The sequence below is a fragment of the Suricata suricatta genome, chromosome 4 (assembly GCF_006229205.1).
Source record: "Suricata suricatta isolate VVHF042 chromosome 4, meerkat_22Aug2017_6uvM2_HiC, whole genome shotgun sequence".
NCBI lineage: Eukaryota > Metazoa > Chordata > Mammalia > Carnivora > Herpestidae > Suricata > Suricata suricatta.
Window position 1 is genome coordinate 129,242,731 of NC_043703.1, and position 22,250 is coordinate 129,264,980.

At 51.1% G+C, this 22,250-nt stretch overlaps 1 protein-coding gene across 1 annotated transcript in view; it reads right to left on the reverse strand.

Moving 5' to 3' along the window:
- Positions 1 to 2,370: 2,370 nt before the first annotated feature.
- FBLN7 (fibulin 7) overlaps positions 2,371 to 22,250 on the reverse strand; it is a 44,988-nt gene continuing 25,108 nt past the window's right edge. Inside the window, exons 3-8 of the mRNA XM_029936305.1 lie at positions 18,711 to 18,881; positions 9,641 to 9,766; positions 6,993 to 7,133; positions 5,895 to 6,032; positions 4,851 to 4,989; positions 2,371 to 3,458 (exon numbers count right to left, since the gene is read on the reverse strand). Of these exons, the coding sequence (XP_029792165.1) occupies positions 3,086 to 3,458; positions 4,851 to 4,989; positions 5,895 to 6,032; positions 6,993 to 7,133; positions 9,641 to 9,766; positions 18,711 to 18,881 (1,088 nt within the window). The 3' untranslated portion in view covers positions 2,371 to 3,085. The remainder of the gene's footprint in view (positions 3,459 to 4,850; positions 4,990 to 5,894; positions 6,033 to 6,992; positions 7,134 to 9,640; positions 9,767 to 18,710; positions 18,882 to 22,250) is intronic.

Genomic DNA, 22,250 nt, shown 5'->3' on the forward strand with positions numbered 1-22,250 from the left:
GTTAAGCGTCCGGCTCTTGGTTTTGACTCGGGTCATGATCTCATTGTTTGTGAGTTTGAACCCCGCATCAGGCTTCTTGATGACAGTGTGAAGCCTGCTTAGGATATTCTCTCTCCTTCTCTCTCTCTCTCTGCTCCTCCCCTGTATATGAGCTCGCTTGCTCGCTCGCTCTCTCTCTCTCAGAATGAATAAACTTAAAAAAAAAAATAAAGGATGACTTTTAAAAGTTACCCAAAAACTTAGCTAACTTTCCATCCCTCCTGAGTCAGTGATCCAGCTGGCCTTTCGTCTCTTGCTGGTGGCTGTGGACTGCTAGAAGCCCAGGACAGGCAGCTGGGCTTAGTTATGGAACAGCTCCACGTTCGGACCTCTGTCTCCTTCCAAATGAGGGTCTGCTGGCTGTGCAGATGTGAGAACTAGGGATAGCCCTGGGGCCTTCTTTCATTCAGGAATAGAACTGACATGCACTGTTGCAGACAGAAAGTAGGATAATCGTTATGGAGGAAACATTGACGTCAGAGGTACAAAGGGAAAAATACAAAAGACGCATGCATTTTACGGCAATACTTTTAATAGCAAAGGATCGGAAGCAACCCAAATGTCAATCCAGGGTGGTGAATAAACAATGGTATGTATGACTTCATAATGGAGCACTGGATAGGAGAACATTCTATCTAGTTCTATGGAATGATAGTCAACACATTGTTAAGGGGAAAAGAAAAGCAAGACCAAGGAAAGTGTGAAATAGTGTGCTGTCATTTATCATTTGTGTGTGTGTGTGTGTGTGTGTGTGTGTACATTTTTGGGGGGAAAGGTGACATAGGAAAAAATTATTATCCAAGACAGAAGGAGGAAATAGGTAGAGGGCACTGGGTTAGAATACAGACTTCTCAGACTATAGCTCATTCTGTGGATCTGACTTTGGGGCCATATGAATAATTTATGAAATTATAAAAAATTAAAATGAAAGTAGCAATCTCTAAAAATGTAAGCAAAACAAAGTGAATACCCATAACCCAGCTTCAGGTTTAGGACATAACTACTATTCTAAGTTATTTTAAAATAGTAATTTAACTGAACATGTCTAATGGCATAAATCATAAGGACAAAAAGAACTGCAAAAGAAACATTTTAAGTGTTTTCCATAATTATTTTTTATGACAGTTTGTCATTGTTATTCTGAGGATTTAAAACAATACGTAATTATTTTGGTGATTTTGAAAAAGGTTTTCAGAATGAGTAAAAGAAGAGCAGATATGAGATCAGAAAGGCTATAGTAAAAACCCTGTAGTTGTGAGTTGGATTGGAAGTGTCATTATAAATTCAGGTAGTTAAAAAACTAAACAAATCCAAAACTCATATTAACATAGTTCCTAGTTCTGTCCACTAACACAAAAAAATAGTCACCAAACCAATACCAGTGAGCACTCCTAATACCCAGATTTGGGTCTCTAATAGTTATTTCCCACTAAGAGAAACCAGGGATCTCTGGGAACCACTGGAGGACTTCAGGGCTGAGGCATAAAATACACAAGATGAGCTTGACACATCTTGTCATATAAGATACCTACGAAACTATCAGAGACGCTAGGGTCATCTTGATATATGACTTGATCACTAAATTGGCAACACGCTTCCTCTGGCTCCATCTGATACCAAGGTAAATACGAAGAATTTTTAAAATAAATGATGAAATCTCACCTAGATTAATTTGTATTTGGATAATGAAATATCCTTACAGTTCAGCTGGTGTTTAGGTTTTAACTTGAATGGCCGCCTCCACCCCATTCATGCCCAGGCAGTGTTTTCTTCAGTTACCTGTAGGGCATTGCCCCTCGGCTCCTACATCAGAAGTACAAGGCCCTGTGGGGCGGCTGGGTGGCTCAGCAGGTTCAGCATCCGACTCTTGGCTTCTGCTCAGGTCATGGTCTCACAGTTGTGGGATCAGGCCCCATGTCAAGCTCCACAGCTGACAGTGTTGAGCCTGCTTGGGATTGTCTCTCTCTCCCTCTCTCTCTCCCTCCCTCTCTCTCTGCACACTCTCTCTCCCTCTCTCTTTCTCTCCCTCTGTCTCTGCACACTCTCTCTCCCTCTCTCAAATAATAAATTTTTAAAAATTAAAAAAAAAGTAGAAGGCTCTGGGATCAATGTAAATGCAAGCATTTTCTTAAACTCACCATAGCCAGATGTTGCCTTACCAATCTCTCCTTTGGCCAAGCAAAATTTCTATTGGTGGAGCAATCCCAAGGTCACCTCCATGTTTTCTTTCTTCTTCATTTATCCCAGTGGGTCTAGCCTAGACAGGAGGAGAGCCAGGTATCCCTTCCTAGAAGGAACTGGGCTAACTCATGCTCAGGAACAGGCCAGGTGGGCACGGAGGAGCAACAGACTTTATTTCTTCTGTTTTAATACCAGGTTATGTTCTGAGATACGATTTCTTAAAAGAGAATTACTTCGGCAGAACTTATGCTTTAATGTTGGTTCCTTGGTCTAGAAGAATCTGCGTGGGGTTTCCAGGCCCTGCCATGGCTTTCTGATGCGAAGCCTGGCAGGCATGTCACAGAAGGGAACGCAGACGAGAACAACATGGCGGGCTGAGGCCGGAGACCCAGTCCCTGTGCCCACAGGTGCAAGGCATGATCCGGCCTCCGGCATGCAAGAGGCTTGACTGCAACAGTACGGAGGGCTGACAATCATCTCAGACACACACCATAAGCTTTTCCCTCCCCAGCTGGTTCGAACTCACAAAGCCATTATTCACCCAGCATTTTGAAAAACTGCCCATTTCCCTGTAAAGAAGACTTGAGAAAGTTAGTACATAATCTACAGGAAGAGCTTAAAGCAGAAAGAAAACTGTGATGGCAGCAGTCTGGGTCCCGGGGCTGCCCTTCGGTGCCACTCCATGGAGGAGGGTGCACAGTGCCCTAGAAACCCAGGGGCACGGGCAGGTGGGCAGGTGGGCAGGTGGGCTGGGGCAGGGCGGGGTTGGGGGGGGAGAGGTCTCTTGCAGTCAGGGCCCACAGATGAGTCTCTGAGGAAGAGAGATGAGCCCAGATGTCTGCACCGCAGGGACCCCACAGCTGCCTTAGAAGTCATAAGGGGACACAAAGATGGTGACCTTGGACACGTGGTTGGCCTGGAAGGAGCGGTCCAGGTATTCTGACATGTCCACGTCCACCTCTAGCGTCTGAGGCCCCTCCAGGGTCTGGACGAGGATCAGCTCCCCAGTTTGCCGGTCTGAGCGCTGCATCACAAAGTGGCCTCGGCTGTTCCCGCCCACGATCCCAAACCGCAGGCTGTTGGGTCCGGGCCGGCCGGGGGCGGAGGCTGTGGCCATGCGGAAGAGCGTGATGGGCGTCTTCAGGTTGGAGGGCAGAGAAAGGTAATGGAAGGAGATGGTCTTGGGCAAGTGGCGGCACGGTCTGCTCTCCATGGGGCAGGGGTTTCGCTCACACTGGCTGGAACAGAGAGGCGAAATGGAAGGAGTCAGCCTTGGGGAGACTCGGCAGGGCCTGCCCTGACCCGGCTCGCCTGCCCTCCTGCCTTCTTGCAGAGACCAGCAGAGTGGCCTTTCCCAGGCACCAGCCCCTCACCACAAGTGCTCAGAGCCACAGGCAAGTGAGTATGGCTGGCATCAGGTGTGGCCAGGGCAGAGGGGCTGCCCTGACCCACCTGTATGGATGTGCATGTGTATTTGTATATGCCGTTACTATCCTTTTCACAGAAACCTAAAGCTGGGGAGGATTAACTAGTGATGGTCCCGGGACGCAAGCCAGGTGCCCCTTCCTCATGTCCTGAGACCTCTCTCAGTAATGGGGGGATCCTGGCGGGGAGCTGGCAACACTGGAATGTGGAGCTCTATATGAATTTTCCAAACACCCAAGGTTTATTCTTAAGGAGGGAACCCTGTCTCTCCTAACCATTTGGAATCAGGATCTTGTGGAAGTGCTTCTGAAATTTCTCTGCCTTATCCAACATAAAAGACAGATGCCATTTAGTGACCCACATAATCACAGCTATGCAAGTTGAGTATCATATCTGGCTGTTAATCAGGGATGTCCCCGAAGGCTATGACATACAGTCCCTTCACTAAGTGACTTCTGAGGAAGATCATGGTACCTTCGTGCTCAGTAAATAACTGCCACTCTTCAGTGCCACTGACTTTCTCGATGCTTCTATTCTGCTGTAGCCCAAAAAGCAATTCAAGTATCTGAGCTTGTGAAGTTAATTCATTCTAAAGACAACACTAAGTTACTCTTGTGATCTCTGTTTCACAATGCACTCCGTGATAGTTGCAGTTATTCTCCTGGAAGTCTTGTCTCCCACCTTTTGAAAACAAAAAACTACTAGGTGCTAGATTACTAGAAATCAAACCTCCTGATCTGGGTGGAAAAGTAGATTAATATAATGCAGAGTGACTGGAACCTACCAGTTACTAGCCGTGTGAACATGAGGAAACGATCTTCTCCCAAATCTTTGTGACATGTCCCTGCCTCCATGTGCCCACAGTGGTCTTCCCTCCAGTGGCCCCCACCCTCAACAGTGCTGCCCCGGGGTGGCTAGAACTCAGTCATCCTCCATGTCAGCAGGGAGGGACAGTACTCCTAGCAGGGCAAACTGGGTTCTTGCTGCACAGAGCAGCAAGGGCATTAAATGTAACCACCAATGGGAAGCGGGAGCCCAGAGAAGCCAGACTTCCAGCTCCACCCCCAGCCCCCACCTTCCATCTTTCCTTGGCCATAACTGTACCTTTTCCTAAGAAGCTTGAGGAGGAATCTGACCCAGCCACCCTGGGCGGCCTGGGTGAGGGTTGTATGCGACCAGCCATGGGTGGCCCTGGCTATACTCACAAGGGAGATGTCTTCACGTAGCTCACGTTTCCGCTGCCCTCTGGGCACTCGGGGCTGACGCACTGGAAGCCTCCACCAGTGTTGATGCACATGGTCCCCCAGGGACACACGTGCTGGGGACTCACACACTCATCGACATCTGAAATAAGGGACACCCAGGGAGGGTGAGGATCCTCTGATGTCCCTTCTGTCCCATGACCACATGAAAACCCCCGACGGGCACTGGAATGTGGTGTGCTTTATAAATACCCAAAACTTATTTTTCAAATAGAAAACCCTGTCATCCTTAACTATTTGAAATCCAGCCCCTGCTGCAGAGCCCTGCCGCGGAGCTCCCTTCCCCGGAGTCCTGTCCTCTGGGTACATCGGTCACACAGATGGTAAAAGCACAGGGGTGTTACGGGTCACAGGTTACGCTTCTTTCAGATCTGCCACCTCCTCAGCCTGAGCGCCGGAAGCTCCCCTCTATGGCTATTATCAGGCCCTTCAGGAGTCCAATCTTGTGGAAAGCCTTTCTGCTCAGCCTCACCCCACCCCAAATGCAGATGTCCTCACTCTCCTTATAGGACTTATAGGACTCCTCCCCAGCTGGAGGCTGTTTCTTCCCAATCCACACAACCCTGCCTGGGCCTGTCTTCTTGAGTACTTGTGGGATGGATGGATGGAGAGATGGACGGGTGGAGGGATGGAGGGAGGGAAGGAGGGGTAGACGAATAGGGGGTGAATGGGGAGAGGGAGAAAACGAGGGATAGATGAGTGGGGGATGGATAGAGGGAGGGAGGGAGGGAGGGGGGGATGGGGGGATGGGGGGATGGAGGTGTCTTCTTCTCCAGGCCCAGGTTCCTCACTCCTCTGATCCCTGCAGCAGAGCCCCACTAGGATGTCACTGGGAAGCCACCTCTTCTCTCACGTGTCCTGTCAGCCCATGGAGAAGCCCTCTGCCTTCTCTCTTGCTCCTTCTCCCCCAATGGCTAAGAGCTGCTGTCTGGGACCAGCTCTCCCTCGAGCCCTGCAGTCACCTGCCGCTGCAGCAGCACCACTCACCCTCACAGCTCTTGCCATCGGCCAGGGTCCGGTACCCACTGGGGCAGGCGCAGCGGTAGGAACCTGGGGTGTTCACACAGGCGTGCATGCAGAGGCGGGGGCGTCCCTCCTGCCCGTAGAGCTCGCATTCATTCACATCTGGGGACAGAAGTGCCCAGTATGACCAGGAGCCATGTGGGGAACATCCACCAATCATGACCCAGGATGGCCACACCTCAATTCCCGGAGGGGATGGCCACTGCGGCTAAGTGGCTGGGCCTGGTGGGGTGGGGGAACCCCATCCCCAGCAGAACACCTGGAAGAGCAGGTGTGCTCCCCTTCCTCCCCAGCCAAGGGTCCACAGGGCTGAAGTGAGAGGTGAGAGGGACCTACAGGGTAAACCCTCGATGGGTTCCTCTAAGGCTGAAAGACTAACGGAAGGGCCCCTGCAAAGGCTGGCAGATCAGGCCGGCAGCCCAGACTATGGGCGTGGATCACAGCCCCACCTCAACGGGCCTCGTCTCTGCCTATGGAGTAAGAGGGTCTCATGTCTGCTGCTGTAACATGAGGCAGTTACACCAATGGGCCAATTCTCAGGGGCCTGGTTGGTTTGTGTGGTTTTTTAGAAGGGGCTTAGGTAATTAGGAGAGGTTAGTTATAGTGGCTGGGTTTGTAAAGCTAAATGGAGAGGGGCCCGGGGAACTGGGTCCCAGACCCCTGCACAGCTCAGGGGGCCTGTTTAGCCAGCACAAGGAAGGACTCAAGCTCCTGTCTGCCACCCACCCGCCCATGTGACTGCAGCCGGATGGAGGGGAGAAGGGAGCTGAAGGCCCTTCAAGAGGAGTGTCCGTGGTTTGGACGGCACCGTGGCTGGGCTCTGCCATGGGAGCCCGCGTGGGCTGCTCTCTCTACAGTCTGATTCTCACGATGGCCTCTAACGTCTACATCTCTGCAACCATTAGGTCAACACTCACCTAAAACGCAAAGTGGGGCTGCTTTCTGAGACTTTGCCCGGCCCCTGCGCTGGGTGCGCCTGCAGCAGGAGGGCAGCGGGCGGGAGCCCCATCCTCACTCCCCCGCCCCAGTCCCGCCCGCTTCCGGGCCGGAGCCCGCGCCTACCCTGGCAGACGCTGTCGCCCGCGGCGGCGCCGCTCAGGTGGAATCCGGCCTCGCAGCTGCAGTGCTGCGCCCGCTCCACCTGCGCACAGCGCGGCGCGCGGCTGAAGGCGGGGTCGCCGGCCACGCTGCCGTCCGGGGCGGCTGCGGGGGACAAGACACCTCGTTAGCGCTTCCTCGGGAGGAGGGAAGGAGAGACAAGTCATTCACCGAAACCCGCAGCCGCGCGGGGCCGCCCGGAGGCCCCAGCGCAGGAACGGGGTTGCATCTACTTTTTCCCTGCGAAAGGCTCAATACACCAGCATGCTAACAGTGATCCCTGGAGTTTGGGACCAGGGAATTTATTATTTTATTTTGAGAGAGCGAGAGCGCGAGCAGGGGAGGCGGGAGGGGGGGGGGGGGGGGGGGGGGGGGGGGGGGGGGGGGGGGGGGGGGGGGGGGGGGAGAGAGAGAGAGAGAGAGAGAGAGAGAGAGAGAGAGAGAGAGAGAGAGAGAGAGAGAGAGAGAGAGAGAGAGAGAGAGAGAGAGAGAGAGAGAGAGAGAGAATATCCCAAGCAGGCTCATTCAAAGGCGGGGCTCCATCCCACAAATGGTGAGATCATGACTTAAGCCAAAAATAAGTCAGAGCCTTACTGAGCCACCCAGATGCCCCTAAAACTATGGAATTTCAAACACTACTTTTGGGGGTTCTTTTTCGTTGTTTTAATTTTACACGTTTCTAAAGAATCTAAGCTTTTCGTTTTTAAACCAAGGGTATCAATTTCACACTCAGAAAAAAGAATTTTTTTAATTAGTTTTTGAAAGTTTTCAAAAAATTTACAGCTCTCCTATGGTTAGGGAGGTGGGAGAGAAATGGTGCTGAAGAGGACACACGGGGACACACACGGGGTGACTCCATTTATGCAGAGTCTTCACAGTAGTCGGATTCATAGAGAGGGAAGAATGGCTATGGGGAGGCTGGGAGGGGAAAGAAAGGGGAATCACTGTTTCAAGGGCAGACTTTCAGTTCTGCAAGAAAAAGTGGAGGTGGATGGTGGTGAGGGTTGTCTAACAATGTACATGCCCTTGATGACTCTGGCCTGTACACTTGTAGTGGTTAAAATGGTATATTTTATGTTATATGTATTTTACTACAATAGGGGGGGGAAAGAGATGAATGGATTTTTAAAAAATGTTTAGTTATTTTTGAGAGAGAGAGAGAGAGAGGCTTAACCGACTGAGGCACCCAGGCGCCCCAAAGTGAATGGATTTTAAAAAGTATTCAGAGGGGCCCCTCCGTGAGGTCATGATGTCACAGTTTGTGGGTTTGAGCCCCGTGTCGGGCTGTGTGCCGACAGCTCAGAGCCTGGAACCTGCTGCACATTTTGTGTGTATCTGTTTCTGTCCCTCTCCTGCGTGTGCACTTGCACTCGCTCTCTCTCTTTCTCAAAAATAAATAGATAGCCATTTAAAAAAATATTTATAAAAATATTCCGAGAGAGCCTCCCCCTTAGAGCTGGAAAGACACAGGCAGAGCTGATGGGAAGGAAGACTCCAGGCTGGGGGAGTAGGTGAGCGAGAACCCGGGCCTCTGCTGGGCTGTTCATGGAGACCAGGAGGGCATCTGCTGACTTCAGATGCACCTGCCCACTCCCTCCTCCCCTTCCCCGGGGAGATTCTTGTCATGGGGGAGGCTTTATATATAAAATCGCAACTGAGGAGCAACTGCCCACAGGTCCTGCTGGCATCAACCCTGCCATGGGCCACTCAGGGGCCAGGACCAGCACATTTGGGTTGAAAGAGGGCCTATTTCTTGTCCTTTCCTATTTGTAAGTAGGAGGAGAGGCGATGGGACTTCCACCAAGAGCAGCTCCCAAGACAGGAGCTGGAAGCCGGCCTCAGGGCTCTCCGGGAGGGCGGCCTCACTCTGAGAAAGCACCCGGCAAGGCTGAGTCAGCTGAACAGAACCAAGACAATAAAGCGGCAAATCTCTGAGGGCAATATTTAAAACTGGCCTTGGACTGGGTCCGATGCAAGAATATCAAGTACTGACAAAGCTCCTAGTCTCCGGACGCTAGCGCTAACCACCCGTTCCTCCTCCCCACACCGAGATTCCACTCCGACACCCAGACTACCAGACAGGACACTCCAGGGCTTCCTGGCAAAGAAAGAGGACATCGTCAGGACTTGACTTTTTAATCTAGGAAATGTTGGCTACAGCGCAGTGTGGGAGCCCTCGTAGAAACCTTATTGGATTTTCTCGCCATCTGTGAAAACAGCCACCATGTGGCCGCTAGACCTGCGAGCTAGGGACACGTTGGGACTCAAGATGCAGCTAATGAGCTCCCCACCAGTCAGATGTCTGGTTGCACAGCTCTGAGGGTACTTTGGAGCTTCTCAGGCCAAACTCCCAGTCTGGGGAGCCCTTACACTGGGGGTCAGCCCCCTACCTGGATTTTCTTGCATAAGAAGGATCAAAATTCTGGTTACACAGAAGACCTGCCTTCCATCTCAGACAACCAGCGCAGGGAACCAGGGGGATCAAGGTACAGAAAGCCCGCTCCCAGGTGGGGAACTGAGCTCCTGACACATCTGCATTTGATGACCCAGGACCAGGGGGCTCCTCTCCCTACAGTGGACTGTCCTCACCCAGCCCCACGGGGGCCATGCACCTGTCTGGGCCTGGTGCTGACAGCGGCTCCCAGTCTTCCCTGGAGGACAGATGCATTTGTACTGGTTGACTCCTTCGACACACGTCCCGCCGTTCTGACAAGGCTGGCTGGAGCATTCGCTGACATCTAGGAATAGACGGAATTTGCAAATACAAGTAACTGGGTTCTCATTCTAAAACGAACCAAACCAAAGATGGGTTCCTTTCCTATTCTTTACAGGGCAGGAAGACTGCAGCTCCCACCCCCACTCCCCCCCCCCCGCCGTCAGCACGTCAGCACGCCACAAAGCCTGCTACCCACCGGGAGCTCGCCCGGAGCTCCGCCCACAGGGGCTGGCCCGTCAGCCGGCCATGCACCACCAGCAGCACCATTTGCTAATTTACAGGGTGCACCACCGCTCGAACCCACACTGCCTCTGAGTCAAGCAGTTGTGTCCCCTTCGCAGCCAGCAGCCAGAACACCCTTTCAGGAGAGTTAGAAGATGCAGAGATGGTCTATCAGTGTCCCGAGAAGGGGAAAACGAACTCTCCCCAAATTCCCACCCAGAAGCTCTCCTGTGCTCATTTCCCGTGCAAACAAGGAAGACTAGTTGACTCTTGACATTTCCCAAGTGGTGGGAAAGGGAAATGTTCCCTGTCATACACACAGCAGTCCTGTGGGAAAGCAATCTATAGAAAGAGATACAGATTTAAGTTTAATAGGTTTCTCTCTGTGTGGTAGGAGTAGAGGCAGTTTTTCTTCAGTTACACATTTTTGTACTCTTCCATTTTCCCACAATGAAGTTTCCCACAATAAATTTTCTAATCAGAAAAAAATAATTTTTTAAAAACTCGCAGGCCACATCTGCTTGTTATGAATCCTTAAGCCCAGCCTTTTTAAAAAAAATGCTTATTTTTATTTTTGAGAGAGAGAGAGAGACAGAGTTTGAGCAGGGTAGGTGTGGAGAGAGAAGGAGACACAGAATCTGAAGCAGGCTCCAGGCTCTGAGCTGTCAGCACAGAGCCCGATGTGGGGCTCGAACTCACGGACCATGAGATCATGACCTGAATCGGTTAAGCATCAGCTGAGCCACCCAGGCACCCCTAAGCCCAGTCTTAATGCACAGAGAGCACAAGCCCTTTCTACCAAAAAGAAAGGCTTGCCAGTTCACGGAGTTGACCACAGCATCTCGGGAAAGGAAGCTGGAAACATCTCCTTGTTGGCATAGGAGCAGCATCCTTTCCTGCTGTATCTATCAGGAAGAAAGGGTGCTTTGCTCCTGATGAGAACAGCAGCCTTGGTGTGGGGGGGTTGGCTGGGATGCCGGCTTCCCTTCTGCCTCTTCAGAGCTGGGATGTTATATAGCCTATTGTATGGTTTCTGTTAGTTATGAAAAGGATTGTCCCAAATGCTGCTTGTTCTTGGGGAAGGAGCTTTCTCAGCTTCTCAGTAACCCCAGCCTGCTTGTGTTCTCCCCATACGTTCTGCTCTCAGATGACCGATCTCTAGGAATGTGTCTAGAGTGACACTGTGCACAATATGCCACAGAGCTTAGAATTCCCATTTCTTCCCATTGCCCAGCCCCAACACTACCGCCCAGCAGAGTCTGAAAGCAGGCAGACCGCTAGGCCGTGACGTTGTGGGCAGAGAGTGAAAGAGTGTGAACACGAGTAGCCTTTGGTTTGGCTCCAGTGGGACCAGCGCCATTGTCTCTCCCCTCTGGGCCTCCAGGGGAAGGGACCCGGCCTGGCTACACCCGGCGGTGGGGGTTGAGGGTGGTGGTCATCAGCTCAACAGCTCAACCCTGTGCTCCGTGTCCCCGTCTGGATCTTGTTGCCTGGGATTTTCATTACCAGACAGGCTCCGTACAGAGGTAGTTTCCTACCCTGGTGCACTGTGAGAGGCATTCCATGGCCCAGAGTCCAGTCCCGGCGCCCCACCTGTCCTGATCGAAGTCACCACATTCACATCTGTCCCAGGCTGTGCAGGGTGGCTTCAGGGCTGTAAGAGGGCACGGGCTGAGGCTGAGGAGAGACCGCCGAGCTGAAAGCATGGTGGGTGATCCTGTCGGACTGTGTTGTTTAGTGAGCACTTACTGTTTCCGGAAGCCGAGCTGCAGGTCTTACACACAGGATCTGCTCTCTTCCCTTTTATTTCTAATCCTTTCCTGTGTTCTGTCATCTTGTTTCAGATTTTCCATTTCTCCAATCACCTCATTTCTGAGGGTTTCTAGTTTTTATTTGTGCTGTCCTTTCATAGTTTTAATCTTTTTCAAATTTCTTTCAGTTTGCTTGGAAATATTCAATAATAGTTTTCATCCATTTTATGGCCATGCCTTTCTGGCATTTCCTCATCGTGGAGACTTATTCTCTCTCTCTCTCTCTCTCTCTCTCTCTCTCTCTCAACAGTTTATATGGGAATTGACAAGAGTCCTTTTCTGTGACTCATGTTTAGGGGAAACACATTCTCCTATATGGCTGGTCCAGCCTCCTGACTGTCTGCCTGGTGCTCCCGTGGCTGTTTGCAGTATGGCTTATGCTTTCTCCCCGCTGCCCCTTTTGTGCTCCTCTCCTGCTCTGCCCTGGGCCATCTCTTTGGTGTGCACTGACTTTCTTTGTTGAGCTCCATTTGGATCCTCCTCCCAGTAGAGTCTCCTCAATACCAGGCTATGTCCTGGGAGGTTTCAGGAGTTCCTGGGGCCAGCATGCTTCAGCCACCAAGTCTTCCTATTGAAAAACTAGACCAGGAAAGTCAGGACTGGGGCAGATCTTAAGAAGATTATTAGATTTAACAGAAAAAAAGAAGTCCTTTGGGCATCCAGGCTAGAAGACCAAGATACGGCGGCAGCAGATTCAGCTACAATGGAAGACAGGCATATTTAACACAGTCGAGGAAAGAAGATGTGAGCCAGGCAAGTGATGTCCAATCAGACTGGCGCCCAGTGGGAAAGCTGCACTCTTTCTGAAAGGGCAAAAACTCAGGGGGTTGCCCCAGTGCGTCCTGAGGGATAGGCTGGAGAGACGTCTGCATGAGGACCGCAGCGAGCTCCCCAAGGCACAGCATCGAGACGGCTTGGGCTCCCCGGCAACAGGGTCTACCGCTCTCTGGCCCACACAAAACAAGAGTCACACTTGGATCCCATCAGGCTTCTGGAGTTCGCTACCAGTTTTTAAGAAATCCAGAGGCCGGGGCACCTGGGTGGTTCAGCGGGTTGAGTGTCTGATTCAGCTCAGACCATAATCTCAACTTTTGTGGGTTCCAGCCCTACATCAGGCTCTGTGCCGACCACATGGGGCCTGCTTTGGATTTTCTGTTTTCCTCTCTCACTGCCCCTTCCCCTGCTCTCTCTCTAAAATAAATATTAAAAATTTAAAAAAAGAAGAAGAAATCCAGAGACCAAAGAGGTACAAACCTGTAGCTATGAGACCGGTAACACTGAGGCTGATGTGCAGCACAGTGACTGTAGCTAACACTGTGGGTTTACAGGGAAGTTGTTAAGAGAACAGATTCTCATCACAAGGGCAAAACCATTTCTTTTTGTGAGTGCGTGTCTGCACGGGGGGATGGGTGTTAACGAAACTTGGTGTGGTGATCATTTTACAATGTATGTAAGTCAGGTCATCGTGCTGCACATCTTAACGCTTAACACAGTGCTGGATGTCAATAAAACTGCAAGGAAAAAGACACAAAAAAGAAAGAGACTGGAAAATCATGTTAAATGATCCCATAGGGATGCAGTTAGCAGAATCAAGGCTGTGGGAAACAAACCATTTTCTTCAACAAATAAACCAGCAGGGGCTGAGGTGGGGTAGCAGGAGGAGGAAGAAGAAGAGCCTGTAGATTAAAAAGGCATAAGAGGGGCGCCCGAGTGGGCTCAGTCGGTTAAGCGTCTGACTTGGCTCAGGTCATGATCTCACAGTTCGTGGGATCGAGCCCCGAGTGGAACTCAGTGCTGACAGATCAACCAACTGTAACGTGTGGCTCTTATGTGGATCCTGGTTCAACCAAAGTGTTAATGACATGTGAGACAGCTGGAGAAATTTTCACCCTAACTAGATATGTAAAGACAGTAAGGAATCTGCTATATTTGAGTGCGTGAGGATCATTACACCATTCCTTCTACTTCTGTGCATTTGAAATTTTCCATAGCGAAAATTGTATTAAGATTGCTTGTCTTGGCATTATTTATGATTTTAAAAAACAGGCACAATAAAGGAATAGTTCAGGAGAACGAGAATAGTTCCCTTAGGGGGAAGTGCTTTGTAATCATTAAAGGTCGCATTTTAGAAGGAAGAGTTAATGAAGACTTGCTTCCGTTCATCTCTCTCCACGGATGATGCTGGATATGTAAGACTTGCATATATACACCTAGATAAAAGTCTGGAAGGAAATTCTTGTTTGTTTGCTTGTTTTTTAACATAATCCCTCATTCATTCATTTGATCATTCGGTAAATCAGCCAGCCAGTCACTCAGTAGCTACTACGTGGCTACTGTATCAGAGGAAGCTCTTTCTACTCAAATCCTTTTGAGGAAAGGACTGGTGCAGTGAAGTGTGCTCTGCCCTGACTGCAGCATCCCCTCCCCAGGCCCGACCTGGTGCCCCAGCCCTGCTTTGCCAGTTTCCTGAGGTTCCTCTATGCGGGTTCCTCCTGTCTCCCGTGCCCTCCCTTGCCCTCTGAGGTCTCAGTGCCCTGCAGGTCCTGAGCCAGGTCTTCTCTCTGGACCGGCGCCCTCTCCTCCGTCTGTGGATGTAAACACACATTCTCTCCCTCCCTCCCACCCTGCAGCTGACTTCTGTGTTGGGAAAGACAGTCTCGGGCAGTCTTTGGAGCCCCACATGGCTGAATAAGAACAGGCCTTGGGCCTGGACTGCTTTCTTAACATGAGGCAAAGAGCCCACGGCCTGTGCAGGGCTCACCACAGTCTGGGGGAGACTTCCTTCCCTGTTTCAGGCTTCACGAGTGTTGTGCTTATGTGTGTATGTCAATGGCCCTCAGCTCTCAACCTTTCAGACTCCATGGGAACGGGTTGGGGGTCCTTCCCCTGCAGCACGAGGAGGGCACACACCTGGGAACTGCCCCGTGTCAGCTGCTGAGGGACACCAGCCGGCCACACTGGACTGGCGCCCACTACATAAGGCATCAGAGAGGTCCTCCCCGTTCCTGCCCCCATCATCTTTCTCCTCAGCCCCTTCCTAGGTCCCTTCAAGGGCACCAACCACACATCCCCGTTTCTTTACCTTTGCATTCGCCTCTCTGATTTGCTTACTTCTACCTCAGCAGGTGAGCCCCGTGAGGTTGGGTGTGTCTCTTAGACTCAGCGTGAATCCCTAGCACTTGGTGCAATCTTTTGTACATAGCTGATGCTCAATGGAAATCGACTGAATGGATGAATAAAGGTTAAAAAGGGGGGGTTTTTTAAAGCCTTGGTGGCTCACTTGGTTAAGCGCGACTCTTGATTTCGGCTCAGGTCCTGATCTCATGGGCACAAGACTGAGACAGAGCCCCGCGTTGGGATTCTCTCTCCCTCTCTCTCTCTGCTCCTCCCCCGCTTCCACTTTTTTTCCTCTCTTTCTCAAAATAAACAAACATTTTTTTAAGGTGGGGGAAGGGGGTGACTACCAAAAACAATTCTTTATCCCCAGCATAGGAGTAAGGGAAAAAGTTATTTATTTCTCTCAGATTTTTTCTTTGGTTACCGATGTTGTCAAAGCAACAAAGCCTGTGGCTAGGATTCTCCCAATTCAGAAAACTTCAAATCTTAAAAACATACCCTTCCAAGAAAGAAAGGAAAAAAGGGAAATAATCCAGGAAGCTAAATGGCTGCTTTCCATTCTGGAGCTCTGAGCCTACCTCTGCCCAACAGGCTTTTTAATGGCAGGATTATGTGTAATTTCCTTCTATGCCAAGTTGGGTTCATGACCTTCTTTCCGAGCAGCTGACTGTGGATGGGGTGAGGGGCAATTATTAAAGAGCTGCTAAATCTTTCAATGTCTCTCACATTTTGGGTCTTGAAATGACTCCTCTGTGATTAAGAAGATTCTTTTCCTTCTGTGGTCACAACACAATGACCACAGGACTACGCATATGGGAAATGAAGCGAATGCATGGGTCACTAAAATTCTAGGGTCACTGTGAGGTGTGTGTGTGTGTGTGTGTGTGTGTGTGTGTGTGTGTGTCACTGGATTTGTGAACCCCAGCCCGTGGCCTGCCCACACTGTTAATACAAGAGGTCACCAAACAACAGATCAAGGCTCTATTTCTCCTTCTTGACAGGCTTGGGTGGCATCACTCTGAGGCTCTTACTGTAGACGGCATCCATCAATCAAACAAATTCCTGCTGGGGACAGAAGTGTCCACACAAGCACCCTCTGCTAGCCAGAGTTGAGCCCTGGGCAGTGACAGATCAGAGTTTTCTTTCCCGCCACCACAGCATGAGCCCCCATGCCTCGTTTGCACTTGAACAGATGAAAAATCCATCCGAGATCTCTGTGGGGGCTGGAGACAATCTTTCCCAGGCTTTAGATAGTAAATGTGGCCCCAGTAGAGGTCCAGTGTAGGTTGCACCAAGCAGTCCTCAGGCATGGAGGTCAGGGAAGGACAGATGGCCAGGAAGGAGGCTGAGGGAAAGGGGAGATGAAGAACACACGGCAGATCTGGAATGAGGTAAGTGAGCTCATGGGTGAGAGTCAGGAGGTGCACTGCTGGACGGTGAGGGGGGCCAGCAGACTTGCTGGCCACACTTGGCATTGGTCCTCCACGGAAAGTCTGATCCCCACGTCTCAGGAAGGGAGGCTGCTCAGAGCGGCTCGTTGCCCTTCTCTCTGGAGGGCCTTGCCCAGCCTTCCCACAACGTCAGTGCAGGGGTGAGTGAGCATGTGCGGGTATGCCTCACCCGGCCAGCGCGGACACTCAGTCAGGTCATGGCCTGACTGTTGGCTTGTGGCAGGCAGCCATTCTGATTGGTGAGGGCCTAAAATGCATCCGTGCATCAAATTTTTCCAGATCTTTTCTGCTTCTGGCAGTCCCAAGAACCAGTCAAGTGGTGTTTGTCAAAATTTAATGTCAGAATCATATTAAAAATGTAGATTTCCAAAGTCCCAGCTATAAAGATCTCACCCAACTCAATGGGTCTTTGGGGGCCTCAGAGCCTGCCTTTTATAAAAGCTTCCTCGGTGATGCCAGAGCACCTTAAAGTTGGAGAACCCTGGCACCCAAGTCATGATACAGCAGGACGCTCTTTCCCACTGAGGGGCCTGCCGCAGGAAGGCCGGGCATGGTTACGTAATTAGGACGTGCAAGCTCAAGATGGAGCCAGCAGATACACCCAGGATCCCCTGCGGAGACACCCCGGCCAAGCTGCTAAGGTGGGGCTGGGCTGCAGGGAGCATTCTTGCCAAGCCCCTCTGCGCCCCTTTGCTCTAGCTGTTCCTTGTGACTGTGTTCCCGAACCTCTGATGTTTCTTGCTCATTTGCCCACCAATGCATTCTGCCAGCGATCTCTTCTGATGAACGTGACTTTTAATTTAAACTGTGTGGTGCTCACTGTAAATGCCTATCACTACTGAGGACAGAATGTGTGGACAATACCCGAGCAAGACAGAAAACTGCACCAGGGCAAAACGTGTTTCTGCGCCCAGCACTGCTGGGAGAGTGGGCTGGCACGGCCCTCCTAAAGAGCAGCATGGCAATGCTTGGTTCGAAGGAAGTGAGCACACAGCCGGCTTGCTGCACCCCCAACTCCAAACCCAGAGAGACAGCTTGGAGACAAAGGGGAGATCTGAAGACCCTGCCAGCACCACTGATGGCGGTGGGGATGTGACTGCCACCTGGGCACACATGGTCGGGGGCGTGCTCAGGTATGACGTAGGGGCACCTCACAGAGGATGACGCGGCCATCGGAGCACCTGAGTGCCACCAGAAAGAAACCAAACAGGGCCGTCATTCAATCCGTAAGTTAAAAATACAGACACTCAAAGCCATGACAATAGATGTCACTGTGTTCTCACCTCTGCTGCCATAGTTTATCACCCATAAGATGCGTACCCTCCATAGAGACTTTTCAGGGTCAAGGGCAAATCCAGATACTGGCATTTTCCCTGGTGTGTTTGCCTGTCACATGGCTTGTATTTCTTGGCTGGTTCCCAGCTAGGTCTGAGAGCTGGTACCTGTGATCAACCATAAAAGCATCTATATTTCCCAAGAGATAGGAAATAGAAGTCCAAATCCACAAATGTGGTTCTGGTTGCCCTGGGCTCCACAGGTCAATCCACACCATCTGTGTTTAGAGATGACATATTTTCTAATGTTCCTTTATGTGTTCAAGCTCTTTATGCATTCAAAGTCCTCTCTACAGTGCCCTTGACAACATACTAATTTATGTAGTGTGCATTTCCCTTTCAACTCTTGGGCTAAAATCAGGGACATTCTGCCCCAGCACATGTCCTATGAGGCCTGTTCTAAGATCAACTAGTGTTCATGACTTTCTAACCATAGACGTTTGAAAAGCCCAGAGATCACGCATGCCAAGTCCGATTTCCCCTACAATCAAGAAAATACTGCTGCCGAGCTAAGCACAGAGAGAAGAGAAACCTTTTCATGCCTGCCCTCCATCCCAGTGGTCTCTCCTGGAGCTGGTCTACACCAAGTCCCAAAGCAGGCACAAAAGACACCCGGGAACTTCCTTAGCCCTACAGGTCATCAACGGCTTTGCAAACTGCAGCCCAAGAACATCGTAAGAGCCCATCACCAGCATTCAGAACAGAATGAGGTGTTGAGGCGCATAGACTCTGGGGTCAGAGTGTCTGGGAGAGAATCACTTTGGCCTGCTCCCCACCACCCCAGCTGTGTGGTCTTGGACAAGTTCCTCCACCTCTCTGTGCCTCAATTTCCCCATATGCAAAATGAGACTAAATTGTTGAGAGGGTTCGGCAGCGCTCACACGGACCAGCCCAGGCCTGGCGTGGAGGGGATGCATCAGGCCATAGAATATGTTGGCCTCTACTCTGCAGAGGAGAATGGTGGAGGAATCAGGCACACTGTGTCTCCCCAGCTGAGCCTGGCCCAGGGAGGCGGGAAGCAGGGGCCATACCTCTGCAGTGGGGCTGCTCCCCCGTCCAGGTGCCATTGGGAAGACACACCACGCTGCTGGGCCCAACCAGCCGGAAGCCGGGGTTGCAGGTAAAGTGGACTTCATGATCCACCAAGTACTTGCTTCCAAACTTCCTGCCGTCCGGAGGGGCGCTCAGTGCAGGGCAGGAGACTGTGAGGACAAAAAGGAGGACCGCGGTCACTCAACCTCAGCTGAGTTGCAACGTCTCGGTTACAAGGCTTCTCACCTTCAGGTGCTCCCGTGCCTTCTCCAGGCTGTGTGCTCTGCTGGACATTTTTAATGCTGTGTCTCATAGAACCCTCCAAGCACTCGCAGGCCTGCGTGATGCGTGCCCACTCAGTGAAAGAGGAGCTGGGGCCTCAGAGACATTGAGTACTGTGTGCAGGGCCTCGCAGCGGTTGGGGGTGTGGTCAGGGCTGAGACCCGCCCCCCCCGCCCCCCGCCCAGGTGTGGCTGCCCACCCACTCCTCCTGCCTTCCTGGAGCTCTAGCCTCACTGGGTTTCCTAGGCCTCCTAAATAGGCTGGGATCAAGCCCACCTCTAGGCCTTGGCTTTTGCTCTTTTCTCAGCCCAGAATGTTCTTTCCCCAGAACTTCCCCTCTGTGGCTCCTTCTCACTCTTTAGGTCTCAGCTCCAATGCCACTCCCTCCCTGGCCACCTTGCTTAGCTAAACCCCCCCAGGCGTTCTCTACCCCATCGGCTCACTTTGTTTTCTTCTTAGCATGTATAATTGTTGGAGTTGGCTTCTGGATGTATTTGTGTCCATGTTTGTTGTCAGTCTTCTCCCTCCAAATGCAGCTTGAGAGGGCTGGCACCTTGCCTAGCCTTGCCTCCCTGACAGGCCCCCAGCATCAGCCAGTGCCTGACACAGTGAGTGCCCAATAAATAATTCTTGAACAAATGAACTAAAGAAAAATTATTTACTGAATGCTTACCATGTGCCTGTGCCAGGCACAATATCAGGCGCTTGGTATATGAACAAAACAGACAAAATTCAGCTCTCAGGAAGCCCCCTTCTAACAGGGGCGACCATGGATAACCAAGGTCCATAAGCAGCAGCCACAGTGTGATAAGAAGTGGTAGGTGTCACACAGAAGATAAAGCTGGGGAGTAGTATTGGGGTCGCCAGAGGAGGGGTCCAATCATGAATGCGGTGGTCAGGGTAGGTCTCATTGGGGCAGAGCTGAAGAAAGGAAGCCATAACCATGCAGATACCTGGGAAGGACAGAGGGAACAAGCCAGTGCAAAGGCCCTGTGGTGGACATGGAAGGGATGTCAAGGAGAGCACAGCGGCTGCAGTGGAGAGGACTCACTAGAAAGCAGTTGGGGATGAAGTTAGAGAGACAACAAGGAGTTAGAGAGGGTTTGAGGTGAGGCATGAAGTGGCTGATTTCCACATTTAAAGCAGCAGCCAGCTGCAGCCCGGGGAGCATGAAGGGCCGGGTGTGAGGGAGGAAAGAGTGGAGGCACAGCCTTGGCATGAAGGTGGCGTCACCAAGGCGGGAGCTGGGAGCAGAGAAAGGCGGTTTGAACACTGGCTGTGCTGTGAAGGCAGAATTAAGGAAGGATTTTCTGCTTTAGAAGGAAATTCCAAGTGTCATTGGTGAAAATGCTCTTTGGGTTTTCGAGAGACAGGAGAGAAGCTGTTGCTTCAGCCGTGCAGGCTGCAGGGACTGAGAGAGAATCACACAGCGTCTGCCATGATGGGCACAGCTGCCCACACGTCCCCTCTGCGTCCTTCCTGAGCAGCTGCGGCGGACCGGCCCGGGCGGGCGGGCAGAAGCTGGCCCCTCAAAGCACCCTCAGTGCCCTGGCTTACCGGGGGACCACTGCCACAGCACTTTCCTTTAGGAAACCCTCACCTTGACACCCAGTGGTAATAACCTTGAGAGATGGAAGCGAGTGTGAGTTCACATCCCAAGGCTCAGGAGCTCCTAGGCTGCTGCCTCAGTCTGTGCAAATAAATGACTTTATAGTTCTTTTACAGTATCAACTACTCTATTGTGCTGAAAGGGATATCATATGCCTTAGAGGAAAGGAATAGGGTCTCTTTGGGGATGAGAAATCTTTAAAATCCTCAAAACCCAGGGGTGCTGGCATGGCTTAGTCAGTTAAGCATCCGACTCTTGATTTCAGCCCGGGTCATGATCTCACAGTTCCTGGGTTCAAGCCTTGTGTTGGGCTCTACACTGACAGCGAGAAACCTGCTTGGGATTCTCTTTCTCCTCTCCTACCTCCCCCCTTGCATGCACACACTCGTGCTCTGTCTCTCTCTCTCTCTCTCTCTCTCAAAATAAAGAAATAAGCATTAAACACACACACACACACACACACACACACACACACACACATGCACACACGCATGGCCTGTAGAAGACTCTGGAAGAAAAATCCTCAAAATAGAAAAACTACCTGCTGGAACAACTCACAGGTAAATCGTACCTGAGTAGATGCAACAGTACCTGGCACACAGTAGGTGCTCAATAAGTTTAGTGGAATTAATAAATGGGTACAGATTGATTAAAAATCAATTTGCAGTCACTTCTCAAATGGGAGCCAAAGGCCTCTTGTTATGAGCATGATGTGGTGAGTCTCCAGGGCCGCAGGGCCCTCCCTGTGCCTTCTGGAACGAGGTTACTGTGGGAGGCATGAGATGGGCAGTGAGCAACCCCAGAGACTGGGGGCATGAATGCAACAAGGCTGCCTGGAGAGGCCCTGAAGCTGATGGGCTGTGATGTTCCCCAGAAAGAAGGCTGGGGAAGGACGAGGGAGAGTCTTAGAAGCCAGAAAGAGGAAGGCCAGGAAATCTCCAGGACTAGAAATTATTCTTCCTGACTCCCAGCAAACGCCCTTAAAAAAAAAAAGTAAAAGACAGGGCGCCTGGGTGGCTCAGTCAGTTAAGTGTCCAACTCTTGATTTGGGCTCAGGTCATGATCTCACGGTTTGTGAGAGCCCCGCATTGAGCTCTGTGCTGACGGTGTGAAGTCTGCTAGGGATTCTCTCTCTCCCTCTCTCTCAAAATAAATGAATAAACTTTTTTTAAGTAAAAAACAAAAAAAAAGGAAAAGAGAACTTTCCTACTGCCTGCACGCTCCAGGCCCAGGCTCAGCCCCCCAGCCCCCACCCTGCAGTGGGGATCCTGACATCTGCTGGCCTCCACGTCCAGCGCATGGGAGAGACAGAATGCACTGGGGCAATATTTAAAAAGAGAATTAGCAGGGGCACCTGGTGGGTCAGTCAGTTAAGAATCTGACTCTGGCTTTTGGCTCAGGTCATGGTCTCACAGTTCGTGAGTTCAAGCCCCACATTAGGCTCTGCGCTGACAGTGCAGAGCCAACTTGGGATTCTGTCTCCCTCTCTCTCTGCCCCTCCCCTGTGCTCTCTCCTTCTCAAAAATAAATAACTCAAAAAAAAAATCTTAGAGAAAGAGAATTGGCCACTTAAAAAATAATCTTGTGTGGTTCAAGGAAGCAAGACCCTGAAGGCTCAGTAATATAACAATAGCTACATTACTATTGT